Source organism: Dama dama, chromosome 9, assembly GCF_033118175.1.
Source record: "Dama dama isolate Ldn47 chromosome 9, ASM3311817v1, whole genome shotgun sequence".
Classification (NCBI taxonomy): Eukaryota; Metazoa; Chordata; class Mammalia; order Artiodactyla; family Cervidae; genus Dama; species Dama dama.
The window spans coordinates 91,081,261-91,095,273 of NC_083689.1; the positions used below are offsets into that span (position 1 = coordinate 91,081,261).

The following is a 14,013-nucleotide window of genomic DNA, read 5'->3' on the forward strand; positions in this document are numbered from 1 at the left end:
AGGAAATAAAATTTATTCCTGGCTAAAAGGCTCTATCTGATCTGGCTTTCTTCTGTCTCTCTGACCGTTTTCCCACCACTGTCCTCATTCCTTAGCCGTGGTGGTCTCCTTTTTCCCTTAGGCATTTTCCCCTGTTAGTTTCCCTGCTAGAGCCATTGGTCTCCCCATTTCTTTGTATGGATGGCTTCATATTCTTATCCAGATTTCTGCTGAAAGATAACTCACCCAAGAGATCATGCATGCTTACTGGATAGACCAGCCATTTGCAATCTCCATGGACTCTGTCGGTCACTCTTTCCTCTTCCTGGCTTTAGTCCTTCTGTCACTTATCACTATCTGAAATTGTGTATTACCTCATTTGTTTACTTATTTTTCTCCCCTAGAGTATAAGTTCCACACAGGCAGAAAGTTTGACTAGTTCATCATGATATCTCCTGTTGTATTATAAATATATATTCATTCATAATACATATGTGTGTATACATGTAATTCTTAACAGTTGAAGATAATAGGTTCAAATTTCTGCTTTGCCGCTTTTGTGTTATATAGACTTACAGATTATTCACGTCTCAGCTTCCTCACTATAAAAGGGGAATTATTGATACTTTAGATGAATTCATGAGTTCTTAATATTGAGTACATCCAGGTTGTAGTAACCACTTGTTAAATAGTAGCTGCTACTACTTTTTTTTAACGCTACTGCTCCTACTAATACCACCATGGCTACAGGAAACCACCATAATAGGAGACTAAAGCAGCTGCTTTTATCTGGGTGCTTTGATTTTTAAAATACGGAATCACAGTCATTAGACTATATAGCAAATGACTGTTGGTGTGATCAGTAGAAAAATTAGGCAAGTAGGAAAGTTAAGTATCTTTTCTACGTATAAAGTAAGAGCAAAATAGGAGATGGGTGGAAAGGTTTAATTGATAATAAAAGCTCAAAATATTTTAAGTTGGTGGTAAAACTTAATGCCTATAAAATATGGTTTTTCAATAAAACTGACATTTTTTCAGAACATAGACAAAAGGGATATTAAAATGTTTCATTTATTTTGAAAAAACTTGCCTCTTAATGTAAACAGGATACAGACTACAAGCCAGTGCCACTAAAAACAGGAGAGAGTGAAGATTATGTGCTTGCCTTGAAACAAGAGTTAAGAGAAACTGTGAAGAGAATGCCTTATTTTGTAGAAACACCTGAAGAAAAACAAGGTGCGTATTGGACTCCGATTATGTGATTCACTGTCTACAGATAAAACAGTGTTTCACCGTAAGATATATGATCTTTAATGCTGATTGATTTGATTTAGTCAGAAATTATCAACTACCTTGAAAAAGCATATTTGTGTTGATTTAGCGGAAATTATATTTTAAACTTTTTGATACTTTTAAGATTACCTTTCAAAATAAAAGTGTTATATGTTCAGTGAAATTTATGAAAACAGAAATATTAAGAAAGTGAAAATCACCCTGGAACTTCCCTGGTGGTCCAGTGGTTAAGGCTCAGTGCTTCCAATGCAGTCCCATGCAGGAGGCGTGGGTTTGACCCCTGGTCAGGGAACTAAGATCCCACATGCTGTGCAGAGTGGCAAAAAAAAAAAAATCACCTTTATTCCTTATGTCTAGAGAACTACTACTGATATTATATATTCCAAATTTTTCTTCTATGTGTATATCCTTTTACAAAATTGGATTCATGTTACTTTGTCCTTTTTTACTCAATAGCATAGTATTAGCATTGTCACATATTCTTTTTTTTTTTTTAATTAATCTGTATTGGAGTATAGTTGGTGTACAATGTTGTGTTAGGTTCTGCTCTACAGCAAATGAATCAGTTATACTTATATCCACTGTGTTTTAGACTCTGTCCCCGTATGGGTCATTACAGAATACTGAGTAAAGTTCCCTATGCTATACAGTAGGTCCTTATTAGTTACCTGTTTTATTCACTTATTCTTAGAATATATGATTTTTGATGACTGCATGGTAGTCCATTGTGTGGCTATAACGTTATTCATTGTAACTAGTTCCCTGCTGTTAGATTTAAGATTGTTTTTAGTTTTTTTGCTCATATGTATAATGCTGTGATTTTTATCCTTATACATAAATCTTTGAAGCAGGTCTCTGTTTATTTAATATTTTGGCTAAAATTTTTGAAAGCCTTGACTATATTTTGGCTCACCATTTATATAAAATATAAAATGTAAAAGATGTCTTCATTCATTATGCCAAGGACAGAGAGGAGAAATTGTAGTTGAAGAAGGCTTGACAGTCTCAGACTGAAAGTGAAGTGGTTTCAGACGAAGGGAACACATTCCTGAGTAGTTATTTAGCACAGTAGAACTATATTGATTTTTAGTTTCTGCCCTTGAATGTTGAAATTAGAGAGATCGATATCATCCTTGAGTTCTCAAAACAACATCATTAAAACATGAGAAATTCCTATAGTGTCATCTCATTCCATTAGTATTAAAAATGCATACCCTTTCCCTCTTTCTAAAAGACTTAGAATTGGATAAGAATCAAAAAGGAAGTCTTATATAGTAAGACCACATGTGCTTATAATTGTAAGAAGCATTTTAGACAGGTTTATTTAATTTTTCAAAAGAAAGCTGCTTGAAGTTACCTCAGAAGTACTGAATTTTTTTACTTTCATGATTATGTCCCTTGCTTTTATCTGAATTTAAAAATGAAATTAAAGCTCATTTTAAAGATTTAAATAAGTAAGATTAAGTGAACTAATAAATATCCATTTTTATTGAAAAAATAATAATGTAGGGTATACTTTAGCCTTTTTAAAATTAGTCTCTAGACTATGGGACATACATACTTAACCAAATGTAACTGTTAGTAAAGTACATATCTAATTTAAAAGCACATCATACCGTGAAGACATTTATTTGAGTCATTTAGACCAGGAACATAATTTTGTTTCTGATTTCTGGAAGTAGCTGTCTTATACATGGGTCAAAAGGCTCTTTACCTTTTATAACTGCTTAATGAAGTATTTAAAAATATAAGGAATCATTTGCTACTGTTTCAGAAGTAAACTCTTGCATAGAATTTTCCAAATTGATCCAAGTATATTCTCTTCAAATATACTCATGTTTACCTCTCTTTCCTGATGTAATGTTTTATTAAAAAAAAAAACAACTGTGGTTAATACAGTATATACATATATGGTATGTATACATACATACATATGTATATACACATACATATATACATATATGGTCTTTCCTGATGGCTCAATGGTAAAGAATCCACCTGCCAATGAAGAAGACCTGGTTTCCATCCCTGGGTTGGGAAGATCTGGAGAAGGAAATGGCAGCCTTTCCAGTATATTTGCCTGGCAAATCCCATGGACAGAGGATCCTGGTGGTCTAGAGTCCATGGGGTGCAAAAGAGTTGGACATGACTTAGTGACTAAACAACAACAACATACACATATATATGTGGATACAGGTTAGTATAATATATACTGTAGATACACATTATGCATGTGTATATACACATACTAATAGTGTGTATGTATACAAACCATGAGTGGGAAAGAATTGACCAGACTGAATAGAAGTACACAACTGTCATAGGAAGCCATATGGTAGGGAGTGTTCCATCACCATATCTTCACTACCCTTTCCCCATCACTGACTTCCTGTGTGCTTTAGGACAGAGCAACTTATGGACTAACAATGTAAAGAACTAAATCTCTAGAGACTTGAACAGGTAGGGTAGGAAATCTCTTGCTGATAATCAAGTGCCTGGTGGCTCAGGGGCATTGAGATTTTTCACAAAGAACCAAGGGCCCAGAATAAACATTTTTCATGTTGTTAGGTGTTCCAGGGTTATTTTTAGTGTTCTGAGGTAGAATTATAGAAGTGATTGGTGTTTTCTCTACAGTGAAATGTATTATTTTTATAATAAAGAGAAAAAAAATCAATGAATATTATTATTTTAATGAGTTTTAGCTCCAAAGGTACATAGAAAACATCTGGTCCAGTGGTTCCCAGCTCAGGTTCCTGAGCCACTGGGGTCCTATGAGCTAGAAACAGGAGTGACAGTGGTGATGGTTCTGTAAGCAATTTTCAGAACTTCAAAACTTAATGGAAATCGTGCCTCTACCTACATTATGACCACAAGGTCTCTTATTGAATGAATGGAGTTTGTTTGGTTTATTAACTCTCACTATATGGTCATGGCCCACGAGACCTCATTTTAATTTTTTAGTTTCTTTTTTGGAGCGTTTCTTACTATATGTAATGATTGATATTCATAACTTGTTTTTTCATAGAGATCTTCCAAGGAACAAAGAGAACCTGCTTTAAAAGAGAAGAAAAGTTATTTTGTCTTAACATTACCTGTATTAGCCCATTGGACCCTTTTGTAAATCTAAAGTACATTTTGGAATTTCAGTGATCTTACTTTTCTTGCATCTTGAAACATTTTTCTGCTTCATCATCATAGATATTATTTCATCATTTTTCATCAGTTAGCCTCTACTATGCTAGAAAAGACTAAAATATAAAAAATGGAAGAATGATGAAATTTCATAGAAGCATCATGCAGTACTGAAGCAAATCATCACTGTTACATCATCCTTTAATTTTTTTATTGTGTTGGCTAAAGTATAACATTAATTTTTAAGATGATATAGAATAATTCTGGAGAGACTCCTGTCTGTGTAGTTGTTTTGGTTTTGTTTAGCTTTCATAGAATACAATTTAGAATTCAGAAATTTTCATTTTCTACCCGTAACTGCAGAGAAAAAAATTGGCAGAGAAGGATGTTTCAGTTACTAGACAAATCAGAAGAGGAATGCAAAGAGATAGAAAGGAGCCCCTTGAATTCTAAGAATGCTGGTGAAAGGTTGTTGCTGAAAGATAAGATGCCGTGATTCTTGGCCTACGGAGGAGACGAATTCAATCCGGGGCCAGAGACAAGGCTAGATCGCTCAGAGCTTTTGTGTAATAAAGTTTTATTAAAGTATAAAGGAGATAGAGAAAGCTTCTGACATGGGCATCAGAAGGGGGCAGAAAGAGCACCCCCTGCTAGTCTTCAGCTGGATGTCATGTAGTCACTAGCAGTCTGTTAATGAAAAGAAAGGAATGTCTTAAAACTCAGAATGGCACCAGGCCCCTCATCCATAAGATGCATTTTGGGATAATCTTGGCACCAGATGATTCATCCCAGGCCATAAAAGGATTGACTTGAATCTTGTAGAAGGGAAGATTACCATACAAATAGTTTCATTTACATAGATTAGGGGAACAATATCTGAGTATAACATACTGGTTTGTCAAGTAGGTTCTGAGCCATTAGGCAGAACTGACTTGAAGACAGAGTCTGGGGTAAATGCATAGTACATTGACATAGCTTAAGACAAACATTTCCATAAGAGAAATGTATTGGTTAACTCAAGGTTTGAGAATAGTTAGTTTCAGGTGAAACCAGGTATCATGGCAACACAGTATTTTAAGAGAAACCTTCTTTTAAATTTGAATAGAGAAGGAAAAAAATATCCCTAGTTTGTTTCCTCCTGATGCTTTAAAAGAGATAAAAATGTCTGACACTTGCAGCCTATTTCTTCCATTTGGAGACCCCTGGCCTTCCTGCCTGTTACCCTCTCACTGGTGGAATTGATGGTATAAGGAAAGTCTCACACTAAGTCTTCAGATGACAGTATCCTAGATGAATTTTCTCAAACTTATCAATCAATAAGTAAACAGTGTCTCTCAAAAGAATGAAAAGGAAACATGGCGTTCTCATACAGTTAATTTTTGAAACAGACCTCATCACATAGTATTTTGTGGTAGGAACATGGAAAATTCCATTTGCTAAAATGACATGTGACCATATTTTTTTCTTTTTTGTTGGTTTTTATGTACCAAATATTTGTTAACTAACTAGACAGCTGCTGAAAGCAAAGGCAAAGACAAAGATGACTGAAAGGAAATAGATTATGTACAAGTGAAACAATTTATTGGATTGATCATATTAATTGGTAATGATATATTTAATAATGAAAATGGCTGGGCCATCCTCTCTTCAACAGAAGTGTGAACCATAAAAGTTTTTTAAAGCATTACTTTTTGATGGTGCAAGTACAAGAAGAATTGGACATAATGATAAGCTAGATCATGTTAATAGAAATGTATTCGTAATCTAGAATCACTTGGGTGGTGTAGGTATGAGAAAAGCCAGAAGTAATATGTTAGAATTTATTAAAGATTTATTTGAAATCCAGAATCAGGATATATGAAATACTTATATTTATGGTTTGCACATGACAAACTCACAATGCGCGGTTGATGCACACTTAGCTGTATTCAAAGGATGTTGCTCATTTTGGGTAAATATACCTTTAAAACCAAGAAAATAGTGGAATGTAAGTTTCAGTTTACTTAATGCTTATTAAAATTCCCATTAATTACTTTTCTTTCTTTTTAAATAACAGCTTTATTGAGATAGTGAAAGAAAGTGTTAATCACTCAGTCGTGTTTGACTCTTTGTGACCCCATGGACTGTAGCCCATAACCTCCAGGCTCCTCTGTCCGTTGGATTCTCCAGGCAGGAATATCCTGGAGTGGGTTGTCATTCCCTTCTCCAGGAGATCTTCCCAGTTCAGGGACTGAACCCAGGTTTCCCACTTTGCAGGCAGATTCTTTGCCATCTAAGCCACCAGGGAAGCCTTATTGAGATAAAAATCCAGATATATAAAAGTTACTTTTTACAGCATACAGTTCAGTCCCTTTGAGTGTACTCACAAAATTGTGCCAATAGTACCATCTAATTTATAGAATTGGTTCATCATCCTGAGAAGAGACTCCCATACCCTTTAGAATGAACCCCTATTGTCCCCTCCCTGCCTCAGCCCTTGGCACCCTGTAATCTGCTTTGTCTGTTTTAGACATTTCATATAAATGGAATCTTAATGTGTATTCTTTTGTGACTGATGTCTTTCATTTAGCAGAATGGTCTCGGGGTCATACATAGTAAAGCATGTTATCAGTGTTTCATTACTTTTTATGATTGAATAATATTCCATTATATGTATATACCACATTTTGTTCACTCATCAGTTGATGGACATTTGGGTCACTTCTACAGTGGGGTTTTCATGAATAATGCTACTATAAACGTTCACGTATGTGTTTTTGTGTACCATGTCACTTTTGTTGTATATCTAGGGTCAGATGGCAAGTTTTTATTTTACATTTTGAGGAACTGCCAACTATTTTCGAAAGTGGTTGCACCATTTTATATCACCTACAGTGTATGAGGGTTCCCGTTTGTCCACAGCCTTGTTAACATTTATTGGTTCTAGCCGTCCAACTGGGTATAAAGTGGTAGCTCATTGTGATGCCATCCAACCATCTCATCCTCTGTCTCCTCCTGCCCTCAGTCTTTCCCAGCATCAGGGTCTTTTCCAGTGAGTTGGCTGTTTGCATCAGGTGGCCAAAGTATTGGAGCTTCAGCTTCAGCATCAGTCCTTCCAGTGAATATTCAGGGTTGATTTCCCTTAGGATGGACTGGTTGGATCTCCAACCTCGCCTCCTCCTATCCTTTTCCCCACTGTCTTCCCCAGTGGGTTGTGAAAAGTGTCTCCCTGAGAAGACTAACTGATGTGTATATTAAATACTTGCTTACTTTATTAGAGGTAAGCAAACAGCCCTCCATCCTCACTTAGGTACTTAATACCTCCCAGTTACACAAGATTCAAAACTTGGGAGCTAGAGGCCAGTGTCACAAGAAGAAAAAAGATACATAGCCCTCCCCCCGCCCCCCCCACCCCCGACTTTTTGTGTAAGTGGCTTCCTGACTTGCCTTTGGGCTTTTGTGAACATTCTCAGAGATGATTCAGATTATCTGATACTGAGAACTTTAATTAGGGTTTAGGTCTCTACTCACCCCCAGCCATTTATTCTCAGGTGCTTCCTGCCACTTCCCTAGACATGTATTACTTTGTTCAGTATGTGTCCAGGAACACATTGTGTACAAATGTAGGAAACTCCCTGTTTTGGAAATAAAAGATATTACCTGGTTTTTCCAATTATTTTAAAATTCTTTTTTTCTTTCTTTTCTTTTTCTAGATATTGAAAGATACAGTAAAAGATATATGAAGGTATACAAAGAAGAGTGGATACCAGGTAACTATAAAACTGAAAATGTTAAAATAATCTTCAAAGGCTGTCTCCCTACCCCATGTCTTTTTAGGACTATTTTCTATTTTGACTATAGGAAAATAGAGTCTGGCTCTTTTCCTGTAATTAATTAACAACATATATCTTTTGAAAACTAAGATGAAAAGATTTTTATGTTGTAACAAGGAATAGTTGAAGTGATGTTGTAGACGTTCTTAGTATACTTTTTTTTTTTAATAGGACTGGCCAAACTCATTGGATTTTCCATTTTCATTTGATACAATCACAGTTTTCATCTTTAATACTAACAGTACTCACTTCTGTGTTCCTGAGTGATTTTATAGCTTTTGAGGAGGAAACAAGTCTAGTTTTAAGAATATTTTCAGCCAAGCTTATGTATCTTCCTTTCTTTCCAGCATAGACTCTTTTTAGTTGTTAATATGCCTTTTCAACAGAACCATACCTAAGAGAGTATTTTTTTTCCCAACATTCATAAAATTGCCTTGGGTAGAGGCAAGGGTAAGGGGCTGCAGAGATATCATCTACTTCATTTTGTAGAAAATTAACAGTTGCTATAGAAACGCAGTGACCTGTCAAGGCAACTTGGAATGCACTAGTAAAACCCAGGTTTCCTCATTTCACCTCACTTCCCTTTGACATGCTGTGTTACAGAAACTGCCCGTATGCAGGAGCTTAAGGTGCGTTTACAACATTGGTTGCTTTCCTGGGTTACAGCATCTCTTTTCAAGGCTAATTGTTGATGATGTTGAGTCCCTCTGGAAACACTCCTCTTAGGTGTCTCATTTCTTCTACTACATAAATATTTGTCTCTAAATGATTCTCTGTAAGTACTTTGTCATGATCACCTATGGATCATTTATAAAAACAAACATATTAGGTTGGTGCAAAAGTAATTGTGGTTTTTTGCTTTGTTGCACTTTGCTGTTTGATATTGGAATACATTCTTAAATAAATGTGGTTATGTTGTACTTACATTTTAATGCTCATTTCTTGCTTTATGTGTCTTTTTTTTGGCTAAAGACAAATTACTTGCTGTTTATTTTATATTTATTTTAGACTAGGGAAATGATGTTAGACAAAAAGCAAATTCAAGTGATTTTTTATTTGAGTTCAAAATGGGTCGTAAAGCAATGGAGACAACTGTCAACATCAACACCACCTTTGGCCCAGGAACTGCTAATGAACCTACAGGGCAGTGATGGTTCAAAAAGTTTTGCAAAGGAGATGAGAGCCTTGAAGATGAGGAGTGTAGTGACCAGCCGAGAGCCATCATCGGAGCTGATCCTCTTACGTCTACACAAGAAGTTGCCAAAGAACTCGATATCAACCTTTCAATGGTCGTTCAGCATTTGAAGTGAATTGGAAAGGTGAAAGGCTTGATAAGTGAGTGCCTCATGAGCTGACCGAAAATCAAAAAAACTGTCATTTTGATGTGTCATCTTATTCTATACAACAGTGAACCATTTCTCCATCGGACAGTGATGTGCAACGAAGTATGGATTTTATATGTCAACTAGCAATGACCAGTGCAGTGGTCAGACTGAGAAGAAGCTCCAAAGTGCTTCCCAAAACCAAACTTGCACCAAGAAAAGGTCATGGTCACTGTTTGGTGGTCTGATGCCCACTGTCAGATCCACTCCAGCTTTCTGAATCCCGGCGAAACCATTAGATCTGAGAAGTAAGCTCAGCAAATCAGTGAGATGCACTGAAAACTGCAGTGCCTGCAGCCAGCATTGGTCAACAGAAAGGGCCCAATTCTTCTGCCCAGCAGTGCCCAGCCGCACGTCGTGCAACCAGTGCTTCAAAAGTTGAATGACTGGGCTTTTTGCATCATCTGCCATATGCACCTGGCCTCTCACTGACTACCACGTCTTCAAGCATCTTGACAAGTTTTTGCAGGGAAAATGCTTGCATAAGCAGCTGGAGGCAGAAAATGATTTCCGAGAGTTGCTTAAATTCTGAAGCACGAATTTTTATGCTATAGGAATAAACAAACTTATTTCTCATTGGCAAAAATGTGTTGATTGTAATGGTTCCTATTTTGATTAATAAAGATGTGTTTAAGCCTAGTTATAATGATTTAAAATTCACAGTCTGAACCTGCAATTACTTTTATACCAACCTAATATTTAAAGCAAAATTTATTAATTCAGGAAAAATAGCTTGAGATATAAGTATTTTCTACAAACAGTACTGAGTTTTTTATTAGCAGGCAACATTTTTTTAAGTCTATTTTTATGTTGTTTCAGTTTTCTGATTGTTTCTAAGCTTAAAAAAGAAAAACAAGTGACAAATTAGAGAAATTATTTAGCTAATGCAGGCAAAATCATTAAATGGAAGGAATTTACTTTTCCATAGCTATTTCTATTTTTAATTTTAAAGTTTTCCTATAATTATTAAATTGTTTAGTTTTGCATATATTAGGATTATAGTCACATATTTTAACTTTGAAAAAAAATTTTTCATTACGTAAGAAATACATATCAACTACAGAACATGTACAACATACAGAGTAATTGAATAATAAATTACATTTAAGGAAAATAGCTATAATCCCAACACAAGGAATTCCTGTAATATTTTGTTTCCAACCTAGTGCCTTCTTTGCACAAATATACATCTGTTGAAGCATTTGCATGTTAGGTTTATTCTTTAAATGGAATTATATATATATTGTTTTAGAAACTTTTTAAATTTAACAGTGTATCATGAATAACTTCTCATGCCCATAGTTTTCTTCGTTTTTTCATTATGAAATTTTCTGTACTTGAAATTAATTATATAAATATTATGTAACTTAAAAGAATATTATAGGAATTTTATAAGTATTTCAAAGGTATTTTAATGAATTTTTTTCTTTGGAGGAGAAAGTATATCACTATTATAGTTTAATCCCCAGCTAAATCTATACAGATATTAAATTTTATTTCCCTCGCCACCGTCACGTTCTTTAAATATACCTAGTGCCAGGAATTCCCAGAGGAAACAGCCATTTTTATTTCTGCTTTTGTACACACAGATTGGAGAAGACTCCCTAGAGAGTTGATGCCAAGGAAAAAATGCAGAAAAGGTACATTAACTAATGTAATAATAATCCAGATAGGAAAAGGTTATTGCTTAACTTCTATCTATATGAAACTGTCAATATAAAGTTACACTCAATGTTCTAAATGCTTTTTCCAAAAGTCTTTTTGATATTTTGATTATTTTGTTAGTGCTTTTTGCTGTTGATTTTTTGTTTGTTTTTCCCTTAATTAAGAATTTTGATGTGCTAGGAAAGACTTTTCAATTATGTAGGTATTCTCATTTGTATATTTGAAATTTTTTAAATGATTACACTGGCTTTATTTGAAGTTTTTAACTACAACCTTTGGAACTGGTAACTTTTGGGAACTGGTAGAATAGAACTTTATGGTGTACATAAAATGCCGAAGTGAAAGTTTTTGTTGTGCTGTTCTTTCATAATTCCACCAAATAAAAAGCTGTTGAGCATCTACTATTGCTAGGCCCTGTGCTAAGAGGGATAAGCCAGTGAGCAAAGGAGGAGTAATCCTCACCCTCACAGAGCTTACAGTCAGATGGAGTAAAGACATTCAACATAGCACACTGTCTTCACTGGGAGGTCAGGGAAGGGTTTGTAGAAGAGATGCAGTTGAACTCCAGATTGAATGACGAGGACGAGCTTGCTGTGATGAGGTCGTGGGAGTGACACTGGAGAAACCGGCTTTGTTAATGTGTTTTTCTTGTTGAGTTTTAAGAGTTCTTTCTGTATTTTGGATACTAATCTGTAGGAAAAACATTCCCGCTCTGTTTCTCCTTTCCTCTCATACCAATGCCACATTTATAGCACTTCTGGCACTAGATAGATGGAGTTATTTTTTCCTACATATCAAAAAATTCTCTGCAACACCAACTACGTGTCTTATCTAATTCAGTTCTGACACTAATTGGAGTTAGCACCGACCCCACTAAGGGCTCAGTCCCAGGAGACTCCTCCCCAGTACAGATATCAGTCACAAGTATAGTGTGTCCCCAAGTTTCCCGCAACTTCTATCTGCATTGGCTGCCAATTGGAGGTTCCCATGACCCTCCCTGGTGGGATTTGATTTACCTGAACAGCTCACAGAACGTGGTGATATGTTTACTTATATTTACCAGTTTACTATAATAAAGGTTATGATAAAGACCCAGATGGATGCACAGTCAAGTGAAAAGAGGCATAAGGTCAAGTCTGGAAGGTCACCCATGCATGTCTGTGGAATTGGGATGTGTCACCTTCCAGTTCACGAATATGAACCGCATACTTTGGGGATTTTTATGGGGGCTTCATCACATAGGCCTGACCAGTCGTTAACTCAGTCTCCAGCCCCTTGCCCCTTTTCCAGGGGTTCTGGTCATGGCCCCATCCTGAAGCGCCCGGCCGCCCCCCGAGAGTCACCTCCTTAGAACAAGAGACTCCTGTGCACAGTCGTTTCAGTTGTGTCTGACTCTGCGACCCCATGGGTGGCCCCGTCCATGGGATTTTCCTGGCAAGGTTACTAGAGTGGGTTGCCAAGCCCTTCTCCAGGGGATCTTCCCAACCCAGGGGTCGAACCCATGTCTCCTGCATTGGCAGGTGAATTCTTCTACCTGCTGAGCCATCAGGGAAACTCCAAAAGACACTCCTATTTTCCACTAAATTCCAAGGGATGTAGATTCTTCTTAGAACAACAACAACAAAATACTGTTCTCACTTAGGAAGTTTTAAGGGTTTTAGCAGTTCTATGCCAGGAACCAGATGCTGAGACCAATATATATTTGTTTCTATTTCACACAGTCCTTTTTCAAATATATCTTTTGCAAACATTTTCTCCCATTCCATAGCTTGTCTTCTTGCTCTCTTGACACTCTTTTACACAGAAGTTTTGAGTTTTAATGTAGTTCAGGTTATCTGTTCTTTTTTTCATGGATCATGCCTTTGGTTTTGCATCTCAAAAGTCATCACCAAGCTGATGGTCACCTAAATTTTCTCTTATGCTATCTTTCAAGAGTTTTATAATTTTATGTTTTACATTTAGAACTGATCCATTGTGAGTTAATTTTTGTGAAGGGTGTAAAGTCTGTGTAAATTTAATTTTTTTGCACATGGAAGTCCAGTTGCATTTTTCTGTATTTATGTGGGTCTGTTTCTGGGCTCTCTATTCTGTTTCATTGATTGATGTATTTATTTCACCTGAACCATAGTCTTGATTACAATAACTTTATAGTATGTTTTTAAAATCAGGTAGTACCATTGTCTAACTTTGTTCTTTTTCTTCAGTATTGTGCTGGCTGTTCTCAGTCTTTTGCCTTCCATATATATAGTAGAGTCAGTTTGCTGATATCTGTAGAATAACTTACTAGGATTTTGATTGAGGTTGTATTGAACTTATAGATGTAATTGGGAAGAAGAGATATCTTGAAGATATTACCTCTTCCTACCAGTAAATATGGAATATGTCTCCATTTGCTTACTTCTCTGATATCATTATTCAAAGTTTTATAGTTTTCCTCATATAAGTCATGTGTATATATATTTTGTTAGACTTATACCTAAGTACTTCATTTTGGGAAGTACTAGTGTAAATAACAGCATGTTTTTCATTTCAAATTCCACTAGCTCATTGTTGATATATAGGAAATCTATTGAATTTTATGTATTAACCTTGTATGCTGTAATCCTGCTGTAATTGCTTATTAGTTCCCAGAGTTTTTTAGCCCATTCTTTCAGATTTTCTACATATTGTCTATGAACAAAGAAAGTTTTATTTCTTCCTTCCCAATCTACATACCTTTTATATCCTTTTCCTATCTTAATGTATTAGCT

The 14,013-nt window shown here is 35.7% G+C and overlaps 1 protein-coding gene across 7 annotated transcripts in view; it reads left to right on the forward strand.

Moving 5' to 3' along the window:
• Positions 1 to 14,013, forward strand: part of POLR3G (RNA polymerase III subunit G) — a 46,996-nt gene that overhangs the window by 15,709 nt on the left and 17,274 nt on the right. For 5 of the 7 annotated variants that reach the window (XM_061151992.1, XM_061151991.1, XM_061151994.1 and 2 more), the window contains exons 3-5: positions 1,086 to 1,215; positions 8,097 to 8,153; positions 11,188 to 11,238. In XM_061151992.1, the coding sequence (XP_061007975.1) occupies positions 1,086 to 1,215; positions 8,097 to 8,153; positions 11,188 to 11,238 (238 nt within the window). The remainder of the gene's footprint in view (positions 1 to 1,085; positions 1,216 to 8,096; positions 8,154 to 11,187; positions 11,239 to 14,013) is intronic. The other 2 variants (XM_061151996.1, XM_061151997.1) reach the window with 1 other exon arrangement.